The 18,288-nt window shown below is 36.3% G+C and overlaps 1 protein-coding gene across 10 annotated transcripts in view; it reads left to right on the top strand.

The window, feature by feature from the left end:
* The window catches only part of LOC123015952 (RNA-binding protein Musashi homolog Rbp6), a 301,201-nt gene extending 285,918 nt beyond the window's left edge, over positions 1-15,283 (top strand). For 6 of the 10 annotated variants that reach the window (XM_044416058.1, XM_044416059.1, XM_044416067.1 and 3 more), the window contains 6 exons: positions 491-575; positions 3,102-3,134; positions 4,125-4,208; positions 8,331-8,396; positions 8,664-8,980; positions 11,379-15,283. In XM_044416058.1, the coding sequence (XP_044271993.1) occupies positions 491-575; positions 3,102-3,134; positions 4,125-4,208; positions 8,331-8,396; positions 8,664-8,980; positions 11,379-11,420 (627 nt within the window). In that variant the 3' untranslated portion in view covers positions 11,421-15,283. The remainder of the gene's footprint in view (positions 1-490; positions 576-3,101; positions 3,135-4,124; positions 4,209-8,330; positions 8,397-8,663; positions 8,981-11,378) is intronic. The other 4 variants (XM_044416061.1, XM_044416063.1, XM_044416064.1 and 1 more) reach the window with 3 other exon arrangements.
* The last annotated feature ends 3,005 nt before the right edge of the window (positions 15,284-18,288 follow it).

Genomic DNA, 18,288 nt, shown 5'->3' with positions numbered 1-18,288 from the left:
GGTTTAATAACCCACTCGGTGAAATAATCCGTCCGATTTACACTCAAACTCGTCGAATAAATAACTATATTGGGTTGCATCGCCAGATCGTCAGGCTCATTATCTGAATCACCCTGTAAGTAGGTAACTCGCCCTGTATGTTTTAAAAAATTCAATTTACGGCTTCAAAAGTTAAATCAAATTTACATTTGTAAGTTGACGAATGAGTCTTAACTTAAAGGACTAAAAGATTTAAAAAATATAGGAGTATAATACAGGATGTTGCAGAGATGGTACAGTACAGTCAGTACATCCTTGTCCATTCACTACCCATAGAATTCTTTTGATACATATCCTGTTTGAATTTTAACTTCCTAGATATTTATAGCGTTGAGATTTCAATTATTGTTTAAATTACCTATACTTACTACGCTTTGTTTAACTGATTCTTCAAATTTAGAAAAAATTGTTTTGAATGCTGTTTTTAATGGCATATTATTTATTGTTGCAGGTGGAATGTAAGAAAGCGCAACCAAAAGAAGTAATGCTCCCCGCCAACCTAGCGAAGACAAGGGCGGCCGGTCGGGGTGCTTACGGTGAGTTACTAATGCTGAATCCGGGCCATGTCGCGGCTGGCAACGCTACTTCCGCCTTACGCTATGCCCCGTACCCAATTCCAGTGAGTGCAAGTGTGCCCGTAGCCACGGCTGGAGGTCATTCGATTCCTGTGGCGGCGATCGCCGTGGCTCCGGCACCTCTGCATTACGCCTCAGCCGTGTACGATGTGACGGGCTGTAAAAGAGTGTTTGCCACCCCTGCTGCTTTGAGACCAGTGCCCGCGAGGGCGCCGCCAACACTCACCTACAGCATGAGCGATTTATTAGGGGTACAGGGACTTGACATATCTACGGTTTATGCCAACACCCTGCCGGCGGGCTTGGGACTCTAATGTATAAGAGATGTTGCCAGTTTCACTCAAATAAAATGGCTAACGTGTTGAATATGTATATCGAGTCGTCGACTTCCCCTCTTTGATGTTGGTAATTTTCGGTCATTTTCTCTTAAATGAATGTCTATTTATCTACCAATCTTAGTAGTTTCACGTGTTTTGCCACGGTTAGAAAGCAGCACTAGGTTCGTTCGTGATACATATTTGAAGGGATTTCGTCGCGGAATTGGATTAAACTAGAGCACTTGAAGTGTTTTGAGTTCGTTTAGATAAAGTTTGAACAGGTCGTGATATTTCAAACTTTTACTTTTGCACTCTGTTGGAATATTCAATCTTCAATTGACTGAACACCTACATGGAGCATCCGTTTTATAAATATTTACATTCCGAAAATTGTGCGTATTTCTCTTTCGAATATGGAATTTATTCGTAATTTAGGCGAATGCGTCGAGTGGTGCTTTCGTAATGGATTATTCCGGGGTATATCTTTTTGGTAACTATATTATAAAATATAATGGAATAATAAGTGTCAGAAAATGTAACGTGTCCTCCGCTTGTTTTGCCAACATATCAGTATTTATGTGTTGTTAGAGTAGCTCTTCTTAAGTGAATATGCGTACCTCTATACATTATTCATATCGTTTTGGCACATCGCGTACAGGAAACCGCTGTGATGAGATTTTACCGAAAGGCCTAAATTCTGTTAGCTCAGTACAAAATTTAAGACTGCTAGTGAGATAAATCCTAGAACAATTAGATTGTTTGTTGGATTTTGACACATTTTCTATTTTGTTTCAACATCCAACTAAACCGTAGTTACTTAGTTTTCTATAAAAGAGATTTTCTTATTAGAACAGTTAGCCTCATAGATGGAATATATTTTTTGAAAATGGTACACTTAGATACATTAGAAATTTATACTCTTTTCTAGCCCGTCACTGCCTCCTAGTAGGCATATTACTTTTATTTATTTACTAAGTTAACAGTAGCCATATGTACATTGTGAGAAAGTCATGTAATGATGATATTTAAAAAGTTTAGACCTAGAGCAGTTTATACAGTTACAATGCAGCTGTTAGTAACTTTGTGTAGCTCATGAAATTTCAACGTGTCTATGCCAAAATGTAATGTATTTAGTTCGAGCGAGTTGCTTTTATTTTATTAATGACTTTAAGTTTATCTCGCTCGATCTTGCAAGCGGACAAAAACTACAAAAATAACACTGTATTCTAAAGTTAGGCATTAGATTTAGGGTGTTTTTACAGAGAATTTACGTGTAATTTTCACGCAAAGTCGGGGCAGTAGTTCCTCCTTTTCAGGTCCTGCCAGGTTTCCTTCTTGTTGGTCCTTTCTGAGGATTCGTCCTGGCTTCGTTTACGTTCATGTACCGTAGCCCTATCAAGGTGCGATCTAATCTTTTGTATAGAATTTAGAACTTAGAAACTTTTGTCTCGGCAAAATTTTTGTCTAGGCAAAAACGAACACGTTTCGCCGTGTCGCCAATTTACGATGCAGCGAAATTATTTTTCTTTTATCTTTTTATTTTTCTTCCGTTAGTTTTTAAAGTATAGAAAGTACAACAATTACACGGTTTGACTAACCCGCCGGACATAAAATTCTTAACTCTGACTATAGCCTAGCAATATTTAGAGCCTGATGTATAATAAATTTTATTGTTATTTTCAGTGAGCCATCGTAAAGTCCTTTACGGGGTTTAAAAGGCTTTGTTTTGTTGTAATAATTGTAAAATAGTTGTTAGACAAAACATACTTACAAAGATTTATTAGATACTTAAATTTAGTTGTTGGATTTAGCCCCGAAAGTTGTTACTTTTTCTTGAGCAACTTTCCGGGAACGACTTAGTATAATTTTAATGCGTTGTATTAATGTAGATACATATATAGTTTGTAGAATCTAGTCGAATGTTGATGCAGTTGTCGAGAAATAATGCAGCTACTTTTTTAACTCCTTATCTTACGTATACCGTTTTCCCTTATTTAATTTTTCGCTTATTACACGCGTTTTGATTACTTACCGTGTAGTGTAGACACGTAGTATGAAATTTCATGGATGCTAACATTTTATTAATAGTCCAAAATAGTTCGTTGTTTATAAATGTCGCGCGTCGTATTTTCAATCAAATTGAACTAATCTTCTTTTTTTGGTTTTTTAGATTTTATGTGGTCACTTGGAGCTCTTCCTGACGGTGAGTAACACAACTAGTTTTTAATAAAACTGCATTTTTTGTCACATACGAATGATTTATCTACCTACAGTTATGTGCACACATCCACATCTATTTGCTCAATAGTTACGACTATAAATAACCATTAAATCAATTTATAGCCGCTATTAATGTATTTATCCTATATAAAGTTTCTAATCAAATCTTTAATCTATTTTTATGGTATGTAAAGAATTTTTCATTTTTAATGTTGCACGATCAAAAATGACTGAACGTCTTAATTCTCTCTGGAGAATTGTGGGTCAAAATTTCGATTGTTGCCGTGCACGAAACCGGATTGAGGACGAACAGTATTGAATCCGGTATTGTCGATAATCCCATTTCAGTCACAAAAGTTTAAATTAACTCACGGGTGTAATGATTGATTTTATCCCAAAAATGCTAGAGTTGATAACTAAAAATTTTAAATGATTAATTTTTTTAATAAATTGTCAATTTGTCATTTATTATTACGTTATGGATAGCATTACGTTAGGTACTATTGCAACATTTGTCTTGTGATTAAAGATTTTGAATAATTAATGATAAAACTAACTAGGGTTGGTGTGTCTTATACAGAACCACTGTACATTTCTTGTAGAAAACCTTCAAATTGATAGAAGCAACAAGAACAAATTTTGAGATGCTTTAATGTCTATTTTGCTATACCTTAAAACTTATATTTGTAGTGCTGTATACAGGGTGTATCCCACAATTAGTGAGAAAATCTGAATAATTATAATGTCATACAAATTGGTTTTGGTGTCATTATGAAGTTTAAATTTCTCGGTAAACATTTTTTTATTTTAACATTTCAAATAAACTTATAAGAAGATAGTAAAAATTCTTGCCAAGTGGAAACGTTGGCAAGAGTTTTTTATTGGTAGCACTAAAAAGCTTGAAAAATTTTAACTCCATAGTAACCCTTTAATCTTTCCGAGAATGTTGTCTGATGGGTGTTTTCTGTTGCAGGTTTTCCGGCAGCCGCATACGCGGCCTACGCGGCCGGTCGAGGTTACTCGGGCTACCCTAGTTTCGGACTACCGTACCCAACAGGTAATGCCTTGGCCAGTTTACACCATCATCACCACCCGTTGCCGTTGTTACCATACCCCCTTGATCATTTGGGGATGTACGGTGGCACGGCAACAGCCGCCAGCCTGCATGCCATGCCCCTGTGAACGAAATCGCGTCGCCCGCGTGGCAGTACAGCATTACTAACAGATCTAGACGTATATACTAACACTTTTTACACAGAGCATACTTGTATTCACAAAGATAACTCTCTTCTTAGACTGGTTCTTATCCGATACATACTCTCCAGTCCATCCTTTCTTCTTCTTCTTCATTTCTTTGATCTTTTGTTTTCTTGTTTTGCCGTGGACTGGAAGATGTATTTCGATTCCGTTTTAGTCAACTAATACTAGATAGGCAATGGGTATAATCGGTAGGTGTAGTGCTAGTTTAGGTGAGTAACTGTTAGGTTAGGATGATATTCTTGTGTACGATAGTGGCGCCCCTCCGGTATGGTTAGTTTCAGTTTAGCTCCGACTGGCTTTGCAAGCAACCTTCTGTCCATTCCAATATTGAAAAGGCCCCGAGCAAGTTTCATCTGATTTGGCCTTTACTTGTTAAAGTTGCGATGATCTCTCGGTTCAAATTCAGACGAAGAGTCCGTCATATTTCAGCGACTTATGTTAAGAACGAAAAATTTCCATCTACTGTGATATAAATATTTTAAAATTTAGTTTTAATAGAACGCACAATCTGCGCTTTTCGAATAATTTTTTTATTTTAAATATTAAGCGTATTTTCCAATCGTAAAAATAGCAAAAATCCTTGGAACGTGTCGAATTCTCCGAAGACTCTGCGCTTGGGCCGTAATAGATAAATTTGTACATTGTTATTGTTAATTCGTTATTTTTGTATTTTGACAAAGGATTATATACAATTTGTTATATACGCTTGTTCTAAAAAGAAAAGATATAATTTTTCACGTGAGCACCTCGATGCCTCTCGAAACAACCGTCGCCGTTTGGCCGCGACCCCGTCCCAAATCCTCCATCCAGCGAGTCCGGCCGCGATTGGGCACTTTCGCGTTCATCCTGTATACCTACTCAAAGTTCGCGCTGCGTTCACAGGAGCATGGTCTGTCTGGTTGGTCACTTCTTACAAATGCATAGGCTAAGGTGATGCGCACACGTCCGAACTAGGCGATCCCATTCGCGACGCGATCTCTCTGTATAGCCGTTATTCTATTTAAATGGGACAATGCTATATTGATTTTAGATACATGCGGTTTGCTAAGCTCACCCTAACAAATTCCGCCGCGTTTGCCACACCTGGTGCACATGACGTTTGCTATTTGGCATTATTCGCTCTTGTTTGCCTTAAATTCGAATTTATTTTTCTGCTCAGTCTTAAGAGTTTGGCAAATGTGGGTTGTGGCAATTATTAATCGTTAGCAATAGACCGATTCAATTAGGCGTTGTCTCCATTGTACATCTGCAAGCATTCGACTGTCGCCGCAGGTATCGAGATGCGGACAGAGGACTCGATCTGTCAATTTGTATCAAGTTTAATTGAGACGAAGCGTCCTTATGCAAACACAATTCGGCTACTCGGCTACGTCCAAGCCGCAATATCGATCCCTACGGCTACCCGATTACGTTAATTTCTCTGTGTGCATTATTATACACCTACAACAAAGCTGGAATGTTGTCCAGGTGATCATTAAGATTTATAAATAATAATCGATATGCCAAAGCTGTTTATTATAAATGTATGTGAGGATGTGTGACTGTACATATTCGTAATTTCTATAAGTATTCGATGTTATGAGACTGTTGCTTGTTGCCCTGATCGCAACGGACCGTTTTAAGCAATTTGTGAAATAAACAAATGTATACTGTAAGGAAACGACTGCATTTTTACTGTGTCTATATGTTCTGTTGTATATTAGGCGTCGCAAATTCACACCTGGACGAGCCACCACTGACTTTCTATTAAGATTTGCATTCGGGTCGCTAAATTTATTGTCATCATGCTTACGCATGCTTCTCTAAACCTATCACGAACATATCGATTTTTTCGGTCTAGAATTGAACAAACAGGCGTGTTTTATGTTGTTGAGTAGACTTACTCTAGTTTAAGTGGGTCTGATTAGTATGTAAATCGAGGATCTAGCATGTTACCCCCGGCACCTAAAGGGATTATCCTTCAATATTATAATTGTACAACTGGCGACTAGGAAAGTTTAATTGAATTTGATTCGTTACGTGGTTAGACCGCTTTCTGCAAATTTTCTACTTCGAACCCTTTCAGGACTAATAATTTGAAATGTATTTATAAAGATATGTCATGAATAATGCATCAAGCAAAGGGCGTATTCTCTACTACTATTATGCCTGCAAGCACAATCACAGATCAGTCATGTAAGACACGTAAACAATAGTCACCCATATTCACGAGCACCAACACCAAGAAGCTTCTCTAATTACGCAAGTTGCATGACGCAGTTATTAACTATGACATTTTAAAATTATCCCCAGCAGGTATCGAGAATTAATTTGATTCAACGTGTGGTGTGACATTTCAAGTTATAGATGCGTAATTATGGCTTTTAATTAAAATAGCTAAATGACGGAAATTGATCGTCTCAATTAGTAAGAGACAATGTAGCTTTTCCCACCAGTACATGAGTAATGGGTGGTACAAATGTGCTTCACAAATAAATCCTGAAATTAATTGGTTATTTAATTGTCGGGCTACAATACTAGAAACTCATTAATAGCGAGGATTTTGTCATTGTACTTGAAAGTTTGCGCCTCAATATCGTAGAACAATTAATTAAAACCAACTGCTATTTAGTATTACATGAGTTGTTAGGATTTCGTTTTTCTAAAGTCCAGGTGCGAATTTGGGACGCAAAAAGGGCGTCTGCCCGATGATACAAAAATAGGTTACACTTGAGGTGTTAAACAGTGTGTGAACTACCGAAGCGGATGCCAATTTGGAATTTTGCAACGCTTACGAGGGGCGAGTAAATCTACTAATATTTAGTGCAGTCATAGAAGTCATGTGATAATTAATTTTGTGATATAGACTTTCAGCAGATCAATGTTTAACCATAGATGTAGATCAGCGTAGTCGCATTCATACTAAATCAGGTGTAACGAAATAACATTGTCGGATAAAAATAGAATAGCCTCACATAGAACGTAGATTAGATCGTAGAATTTTTTTTTAATAATTTGTAAAAAGATGCTATAAATTTAGTGATTATAGATTTATAGCGATTTTAACATTCTTGTGATTTAGATTAGTCGATGTGTAGCGAAAGATCGCCGACTATCAGTTTCTTCTATAGTAACTGAACTTGTAGCGAAGGCAAAATATGTATAATAGAAGTGATGCGAAACAGATAGTTGGATAATAGTCGGCAGAAATTGATAGAACATAGCAGATACTTTAGTGGAATTTATGTGTGCGTTCCGCAATTTATGACGTTTCTTTAGACACATCTCTTACACATTTAATCTCGTTTCTTTATTTGGTTGAGAGCGCCTTATCGATGGTGGTTTTTGATTTATCGTAATTTGTATCCGGAAGAATTACTAGAAGATTCAATAAATAGGCGAGGCCTTGGACATGTTGTATATTAAATTCTGTCCGTTGATGATAGATGGTTGGTTTGGAGAAACTCCTGCCGATACGTTCGAGGACAGCTTTTTCATTCTTTTCCGAACCTTCTGTTCATCCATCACATGGCTGTGTATAAACCTTATATGGGTCTGGAGCTTTCCTGCATTTTTATTATCAAACTTTAATTCGACTGAAAGTTTTCGACGAGATTGAAGCATGTAAACGACCATCGACTTGGCGAATTTGACATGAAAGTTGAATCTAATATAGATCGGAGATAATAGAGGAGTTTATTTTATCTAGAAACTAACGTATTTTTCTATCTATCCCTATGCTTTTTCTATCTATCTCACGATAGTAATTAGACTGATTGCTGCTCCATTTTCTAGAAAGCGCATCATCACGAAAAACAAAGCAACTTTCGTGTCGAACCTTTGACGACCACGTTTATAATTACACAGTCTCTTACACGAATACATGTAGCACGTGTACAGTCATTTCCCTGTATTAATCTTGTGTGCTGTGTGTTTCCAGTGGACCTAACCAACGGACAACTGACACCTAACAATAACACCCCACTATTGACTCAGGCCTTGTCAGGTAATTACTCGTATTGTTTTGCATGTTGCCTTGTCCTGTGTACACTTAAATGGAGCCGTTTGATGACGAGAGCGTGTCCATTGTTTTAGTTACACGTTAGTTTAGCACAAACCTCATTCCTTCTAACATCACCACGTTCTAAACTTTATTGCCTTGAATGTCGTAGTCGTAGAACCGTAGATTTTTTTCACCCTATATTTTCATCCACACAATAGTAATAGTACTAGCGGCCTCGGTCGGCTCCAGGAGTGTGTTGTGTTCCTGCAGGGTCGTCGGGAGCCAGTTGGACGCAGCCTTCCGGAGCCGACCAGACTGCACCACCACAACCCCACTTCTCGGTTTCCTTTGCAGTGATGAATAACTACCAGGCTGCGGCGGCGGCAGCGCAGGGCTTCGGTCCGCCAGCTTCACCCCACGCAGCCAACACACGTGGTGGATTTCCTGCTGCCAACTCACCTGGACCTACCATAGATATGTATAATAGCAGTGCGGGGGATAGCGTGGGCTATGTGCAGGCCGCTAGCCCACAACCCTCCAGCTTCCCGGCGATCGCCGTCAGCAGGGCCCCTCTTAACTACAGTCCGGTGAGTCCATACAAACCTTTCACATTTATATTTTTGGAAAACCGTCGAACGTTGCGCGATAAAATTTGACTAACGAATTTTATTCAATTCGTAACTACCACAACTACGTTTCTAATTTTATGTTATGAAGAACTGTTAATTTATAAGTTGGGCCGACAACTTTAAAACAATTTGCACACCTAATTTCAGTTCCAAAAAAATTTACGGAAGTTTTAGTAGTAATTCCAATAATCTAATTGTAATTCTTTTGGAATTCAGTTCTATAATTCCAATTAATGGTCACTCAGGTGTTATTTGATAGCATATACAGAGTAAGTCATTTATGATAAAGACCTCTGGCCGATTTTCAGACGCAACGCAAATTACATTCTCACAACTTGACTTTTGTTATGTTTAAAAAATTTAGATTACTAAATTTAAAGAAAGTTAGTATGTCATTTATTAAATTTGACAGTGTTATCAATTGAATTTTTTTTTTCCTTGAATTTAATGTGCATCAAGTAGGTTGTAGAAGTCTAACTTAAACTTAAAGCCTGATTTACACAAAAAGTGTCATTAACGTCATTCTGAACAAATTTAATCACATCAATAATGACAAAAATCTTTATGTTTGCTAGCCTAATTAATTACGTTGTTAATTTTAATTATTTTTTGCTACCTGGGGTACAGTTTTATTTTAAAAAATAATTTGTAGGAAAGATTGAGGTTAGGATTGCTTGAATTTTTGCATGGTTGTCACCTTAAAATGATCCCTTTCAACGACTACTTAGTTGATTACTTATATTACTTAGATGTTATCAAAGAAATTGGCAAAACACTTAAACATTGCATTCAACATTATTTCCCTATGTTTGAGTTTGGAGACTGGACACTCGATATACGACACCCTGTACATATACACCTACCTATATGTACTTACTTATTCAAAATCAAGAGAAAAATGAACTTTTCTTTCTAATGAATCAAAATTAAAGCAATTGTAATTTCAGGTTTGCTCGTTATAGGTGAAGCAAAAAATGTTTTTCTTTTACAGTTTTGGCATAAAATCAAAGATTTTTTTTCTTGGAAACTCAATCCGGGGACATACTGTACTAGAATATGTATGCTGTGTTTAAAAAGGAATAATAGGATAAAAGAGGTTGCTGTTTTTTTTAAACAAATTTAATACAATAATATTTTCTGTTTTGTTCCAAATTCAGTGGTTTCAACGAGAGACGTAAAATGGCGTTACTCTGACATCCGCGGTTACTTTAACACGTTATGGGGCTACTAATTTTGTTTCATTTTCAGTATAGTATACCGAAATTATGTTTATTTTATTTTTATGCCATAATATAAGCCACAACATACCAAAAAATGACTTATTTAATTTTTTTTAAGAAAGTACAAATAATAGCTAGTTATGTATCAAGTTCACAAAATAGACTCCTCTCATTAAAGACTCGGCTCCTACGTCGCCTCGTCATTAATTCCGATTCGTCCCCTAAAACCTTTTGCGTACGTGGTGCATACAAGATTTTTTTGTTAAAGCTCCCAAAACACAAATTCACACCTCTTACTAATTCAAAAAATTTCGTTATCATAGTTACCAATTTTATTTTTTAGTCCGCAAAAACTGTTTTTGAGGACTGAGTCCCTAAAATAATAGTTTTGCGTACTATTTTATTGAGTCCGGAAAAGACTCATTTTAGAGACTCAAATGAGTCCCTAAAACAGCTGTTTTCGGGAGCGTATACAAAAAACATATTATTTGTGTGAAACTATGACCATAAGACAAAATTTTAAGTTTGTTTGTTAAAGCAGAAGGATCAATTGTTCTGATGCTAATTTTTTCAAGAAAATATTGCAACGAATACATTAACAAAACCTTTCAAACTATGTCAAAGTAACCCCCTTTTACGGTACCCATGATGTATGTTAACATTGAGCAGTCTAAGCGTTTACTTTGCAGCCGCAACTAATAAGAACGTATGACAACTAGTTTTCCCTAATTTCAAAATTAATACCAGTAAATACATACTTAAAAAAAATCTAATTAAATTCTTATGCTAACAAAAGTAACATTAAAGTGAAAGCTTTATAATGCATTAAATTTATGGTTTGTTTTGCTCAAATTGTAATTTGGTTCGTACAGATCCGTCTACGAGAATATGACAGAGAGGCAAAAAATGCGAGTCAACAAGATGAATCCGTCTTATTTGTCTGGAAAACCAATAAAATTGCAGTGTGGTTTTCTTAGTAGAAGTTGTAAAAAACATGAAACTAGTTTTCTTATTGAGCTGACGTTATAACAGAACAGTACAACACAATATTTCATATCGTTGCATTACATTTGAAGATGTATTAAAGTTCGGTTGTCGGTCCGGTTTTTATAGAATAGTCGTTTTATTTGTTCCAGGGTCCCTTAATTCCTGCTGCGTTTACCAACGGCTATCACTGAGCTCGAGGACTGTCTAGTGTTGTGTGACTCGACTCGGCAGCTACTGTGATGTCATCACAACTGCACTTGTACATTCACTTTATGTGTATAATATTATAATATAATATAATAATAATAATAATGTAGCACCCCGCCAGGCGCGGCCCACTTGTTGTTGTAATGTTTGGTGTCAGCGTCCCGCTTCGCCGCCCTTCGGTAGCCGCCGAGTGTGGTGACCCAATACAAAGAGAATAATCTGGGACACATTGTCACCACGTTAATGAAAAATGTTCCTACGACCCGCCGCATTTTAGATAGGATATTTTCGATTCCGTTTTAATGCACTCATTATAATAGAACTACAGTTAGGTCACGTGCGGTGCGGTTCTAGAACGATAATTTTTACATTTCTTCGCTGCCAAATTTTGAGTGTGTGGTTGGTTGCTTTTGGGTTTTCATTTTTGGGTTGCTTAGTGATGTGGATGATTGCTCGACGGCTTCCGAAAATGCGGCTTCCCCACCAAACACAGGCACTATTGGTTACGTCTTGCGTTTCTTACATATGATATATTACAGGGTATCTTTAAAATGGGATACATTATCCTCACATATTATTATAATTAAGGACCAACGAGGCAATGTCGGCAATTTATTTTTTTGGCGCATTGCCGTGGTAAATTTTATTATTTTTAATCTGAGTTCTTTATTCGATAGTTGTTTTTATATAAAATTTTATTTCGTCATAGGTCGTCATTATTTGTTATTTATACGAAAAAAGAACAAATTAAGTGTAAGTTTTTGTGTTGTCCGACACATAGTGTGTTGCGCGATTAATGTATACAAACCACTAATTGGATAATTTAAGGAATTTGTATATAATAATTATTATTGTTATTTGATTCGATGGGTCGGATCGAGACCCGGCCAAGGAAGCGCTGGTTTCGATCTTTCTAATTATATATAATAACTTACCTAATATACCTATAAACCTTCCCTCATCATAATTCAACTCTGGTTGATGGACTGACGTTTCTGCGAGGTCAGGTTCGATGCGGCCCACTGGCGTCTGTGTAGCTTGTAGGGTCCTAAACGTATTCCTCATGTAATATCCTAACCTTAGATCTGTCTAATTGTTAGTATAGGCCAGATCAATTTAAAGTATATATTATATAAATGTTTCCTGTTATTAAGTGAATATTCTATAATGGTGGGGCGACGGTGGTGTAGGAGCGCCCGCAGCAACCGCATGCGGCCGCATTTAGCAAAACTTACCTATATTCAAATTATTGTGATCGCCACGAAATGACATAGTTAATTAATCCGGCGGGCGCTGAACACACCCCGCCGTCTCACAATGTCCTCCATGTGAGTTATATGGTGTGTTATGATTTGATTGTTTTTAAGTTATATATTTCGCCGGTAGGCTTGTTAAATGAATATTATCATTGTTGTCTGACTGACTGCAATTGCTTGTCTCCTCAGTACAAATACACCACGATATAAATTAATTACATAAATATAGTTCGAATGTAGGAAATGGAAAATAGTGGCCGAGTATCGTTCGCACGTGACGCATAGTATAATTCATCTAGACGCGGCGACTTTAGAGGCGTGACGCGCGAACGCTTATTTAGCTATTCGAATTGTCGCAACGATTGACTGTAGTTGAAAATTAATTGTAGTGGGTAGGCGCGCGTTTCCGTGAAATTGTGCGATTTATTTATTGAACCTCGACCGAGGTTACGCGATGCTAGCAGCTAGTAACCGACATTTAGATTTAATGACCCACCGCCACCCATGTCCACGTCACCGACGCTCCCCATCCAATTATTATTTTTATTATTAATTAAGTGTCATATTTATTACTTTTCAACTTCTCAACTACTATCTCAAATGTCAATTAAAGCTCGTTTAGTTGTGTTTCGGCGGGGTTGTTGGATTTGAATGTCGGCGTAAATAGGAAATTAGGTTTCGACAGACGGATGCGTCGTCTTGCGGCGTCTTCCGTCCATGTTTGGTGAGAATTGACCAAAGGTATAAAATGTCAATACTAATGTCAATACAGTGACTGCGTTTTTATTTTGGTAATGCCGAAGTATTTTAATGTCAATCCAGAGCAATACGGTAAGTGTAGGTAGGTTAAAACCAAAAATAAGTTTTCATTTATATATTTTGATATCTGTAAACTGTGTTATTGCATTAAATGGTAGGGATAAGTTTAGAAAAAGACACCACATGGGTCGACTCAGGGAATTTTAATGTTTTTCTTCCACCATCTCGCACTGATTCGTTTTACTCGTGTTTGTTTTGAGTGTGCAAAATTGCAATTTTTGGCCTAAGTTCTAAACAAAAAAAACTAACTCGAGATTTTGGAGGAATGCATTTAAAAATTCATCGACCCAGTAGCCCAAGCTTTAACATGCAGAAGACAAAACCGATGGAGATGTGGCTGCATGTCTTTAATAAAAAAAAGGGGATGTGTGGCCACCTCGACGGTTGTGGAGTCTCCGCTGAGCGTCAGTCCGCGATTTGGGCACATTCCAGCAGCGCATTGCACCGCCTCTCGTATACCAACATATCAAAAGGCCGGTCGCGGGCTCGCTCGGACCTTCAAAGAGGGGCACGTCGAGCTAATCTAATTAAAAAAAATATTCGCGTGCATATTTTTCTATTACACATGTGGTGGTGCTAATCGGCCAAAGTATAAAACAAATTAACAAAAAATACTAAATATTTAATAAAAAAAAACGTTGCGGATGTTAGTTTAGTGTATAGGTTGTTATTGATTTTTACAAATAATGAAATACAAATTCGGGTTGTACTTAATTGTTATTGTGACATTCGGCGTGTCCCTCCGTCCCTTAGAGGCTAGAGTAGGAGTTTATTAGTCATTTGTAACGTATTATTTCCCAAACGGAATATTATCTCGACAATATTGATTCACACTGTGAAGTTTTCAGTTGTATGATTAAAACTGTATATCGTGGGCCTTACTATACACTGAAAATTAAATCGTGCTGTCCAAAATTTTATTATTGTATTTACTTTGATCTTGCAAGCGTATATAGTTTAGGGGTGGACGCAGGTAGTTTAGACTGAGGTCGTGCCGCCCCCCCATCTTTTGTATACTTAAGGCGCCCCGCGCTCTTTTGTTGTGTTACTTTCATACGTACTTTAGGATTACGTTATTAAATGTATACAAGCTGTATATATTGATATTACTATGATATACATAACATATACTCTTATTTAATTAAGCGGTAGCGAGTGGTTAGGTGCCGCCACGATATGATGTATTATGGCACCCGCCCTGTCCCTGTGTTGCAGCCCCTGGTCCATCCGCGCTCGGGTCTGGGCCGCTTTGTTAGGGGCCTCCGTCGTATATATTTAGCAGTCCTAGTCGGTAGAGCAGCCCCCGTAGACCGGCCCATACCTCGGCGCTCAGTGTTACGTAAACTCATTGTATTACAGCCGAACGGCTTCTTGCAATAAAAAAGCAATAACCATATTCCTTCTGTGGACGCTTTTGACTTTTACATTAAGAAAAATATAATATTATTATTATTAAACAATTACTGTAAGTACGTACTTTATGAACAAGATTTTACACTATGATAATAATGAAGGCGATGGCATATTGCTAATTAGAATGATTGTACAGATAGAGTTTGTAACATAAGAAAATTATGTTGTTCAGACGAGAGGCCACACAAAGTTGGTCGCTCGCATTGCTCTTGTAGCGCTCGGCAACGGCCCGGGCCTTCATGTATATCTAACTACACGTTCTACAATGTACATATAATTATTACAATGATAAGACAAGGTTCACAACGTGCCGTGTGTATGTGGGATAAATATAATATGGACATTGTTCAAAATATAAATGCCTTTTATTTCACTTTCACCTCCTCTCATAAGGAATAAACTAAAATATCAACGTTATCAAGCTGAAGCTGATGCTCGTTATACAGAAAAGGTAAGTAGTAACTTCCTTCCTTAATTATTAAAAATATTTTAAGTTGGTTCCAACAAGGAATTTGTAACAATTCCAAAGTAAAACAAAAAAACTGCTATGGTTTAAAGAAACCACGATGCGAGTGAAACTTTTTTTTCGAATCAGTACACATCAATACACTGATCAAAACACACAAATACCGCGGAGCACTTGCACGAATGAGTAAGAATATGCACCGCCATCATATTGGCCTTGGCTGCTCTGCCGAGCACCTTTCACTTTACCCTTACTCCGCAGCCGGCTGTAATGCGACATGCGATAGATGGACGAAAAAATTTGAGGCGATGGAAAAAAGTTTCACTTTAAAAATTTAAATTGAATATGTTGTTGAGTAAAGCAATGCAAAAAAATGAACAATATCGCTCCTCAAAAAATCGAGAAAAAAATGTCCTTGCTACAAAGAGTCGTAGTTGGAGCTGCATATTGATTGAAAAATTACAAAAATTAGAAGTGATCACAAAAAACAAATCAATTGTAACAAAAAAACAATACAGACAAACAACAGTAAATTAGAAGTCACAATGAATCTACAATCAACAAACTGGATAATATTTGTGCAAACAAAATGTTTTAAATTAGTTAATTTTTAAAACATGGATTAAATTAAGATTGAAAATATAATAAAAAACTATTTAGAAAAATCCAAATTATTAAAATTAAATCAGTATCATTCTTTGGAATAAAGGCGTACAGTGGCTGACAATACTATAATCGCGTACACTGTAAAAATCAAGTGACACATTTTTTCTAAGTTGTGTAAATTTGCCTTTTCTGAAGTATTAAAGTATGTTTAAAAAAGAGGTTATGCTCCATCTTTTCTTCACTTTTAAGTAAAAAACAGTTGCAAAAGTTATCCTACACCTGTTACTCTTCTATAACACACGTCGTCAGCCACAACGTATTTTATAAGTACATAAAATATAATTATCTTGGAATTTCGTCAGTTTTGACAAATATCTTTATAACAATTTAACATGTCTGATCTAATATTACTGATGGAAAAAGTGTTGAAACCAACTCGTGATTTATAGTTTAAAAATTTCTATTATTAAACTACGATCTCTATTTTTAAAATATCTATAAAACTCTTGTTGTCTTAATAACTATTTTTTTTCGTAACTGGATAAATGCACCGTCAAAATGGCTTTCAGATGGTGTAAAAAATACAATCGACGTTAAAATGCACATAGCAGATATTGCAGAATCAACGACGATATACCGATGAATATCGGTAACGTCGCACCTGCATTTTTTAAGATGAAATGAAACATTTGATTTCAGTGTAAAAGACTAAAAGGATCTGTGTTACAATTGAACCCTATTGACAAATTTGGAGCCAAGAAGCTCCACTCTTTTATACAGAAAAATCATCGTAAAAAGTGACAGCTACCGGTCTAATATTGTAAACAGGAGTAGCTATTTCTAGCAAGTTGATTGTATAATTATAATAATAGTACATTACAAGCGAGGTGGTAAATATGGCATTACCCCGAGTGCTTATGTATAAAACACCAGGGGTAATGCCATTACCATCGAGGTTTGTATGCTATTTTATTCACAATCAAATTATTTTTAGTCAAAAATTTGAGTAAAATAAAATTCTAACAAAGTTAAGATCCAAACGTAGTAGGCCAGAAATGTCAAATAAAATATTGAAATAATGTATGAATCTGATTTAAAATCGTCGAAATGGAGCAGTGTACTCCACCAGAAGTAAGAGAAACTGCTTCAAAAGCAATTGAAAACTAATTTATCAAAATATTATTGACAATTTGAAAGAAAAAATTCCCGGTATTTTTGTAATTTTGTGGTTGGCTATCGTGCATATTACCGCCCAAGAGAAGTAATATTGTTACTCCGCATGAGATTTAATGATGTGTTTCCCAACCTTTAAAAGGTTAGTAATCGGCATATTACATTAGTGATGGTGAATAATAGTTATTTATTCGACGAGTTTGAGTGTAAATCGGACTCTTTATTTGACCGAGTGGATTTTTAAACCACGAGTGTAACGAGTGGTTTACCATCCACGAGCGTCCGATTTACACTCAAACGAGTGGAATACAACATTTTATTCTTCGAATTAGAATCAACAAGGCTTAAACTTGCTTTAAATCTGTTAAAAATAATTTGACGTTTTGTATTGAGAAATGCCAAACAGTTGTCAAAACTTCCTTACACGGGAGGAAAACCGTAAATTTTGACAGTGTTGAAGAATAAAATAATATTCAGAATATGATATATTTTTGTCACATTACAAGTTACGAGAAATGTCACATTTGAACTATTTGATCTTAGTCCTGATTTCTAAGAGCTGAATTGTACTCCAAAAATATTTATTACAAGAAAAGTTCAATGTAAGTTTCATTTGTCTTGCACAGATTAAATTTAATTTTCAACTTCTTTGTTATTAACTTATTTTTATTTGTACCTAAACCTATTTATGTTAGATGTTTTTGTCATAGTTATGAGTTATGACCATGTGTCTTCTGCATTGGTTATAAAGCTTGTCCAATTCATTATAGGTGCAGCAAGTAATATAGGATATGTCCGACTAGAAAGCAACATAACACGAAGTTCTCTTCTCTACCTTACGGCGGTTAAATACATTTTTACGATGTATTTATGAAAACAAATTATGCAAGTTTAACTTTTGTGCTTGATCTAAAGTTTATTTGAACAGTAAGTGGCAAGTCAATAAAGTCAATTATCCCCTTTCGAATTTCGAACGCCTCTAATATGACAAAGTAACTAACCACCTCGATAAAACAGCCCATGAAAATCAACAATATAAACGTACGTGTTAAGCGCTGCCGGCAATAACGCGGCTGATATTTTCATAAGCGATTATTTCAGGATAATCGCGAAAACGGT

Source organism: Tribolium madens, unplaced genomic scaffold, assembly GCF_015345945.1.
Source record: "Tribolium madens isolate multiple individuals breed KSU strain unplaced genomic scaffold, Tmad_KSU_1.1 Scaffold_19;HRSCAF=116;Tcas5.2_LG9, whole genome shotgun sequence".
Taxonomy (NCBI): domain Eukaryota; kingdom Metazoa; phylum Arthropoda; class Insecta; order Coleoptera; family Tenebrionidae; genus Tribolium; species Tribolium madens.
This window is presented reverse-complemented; position numbering and strand designations above follow the sequence as displayed.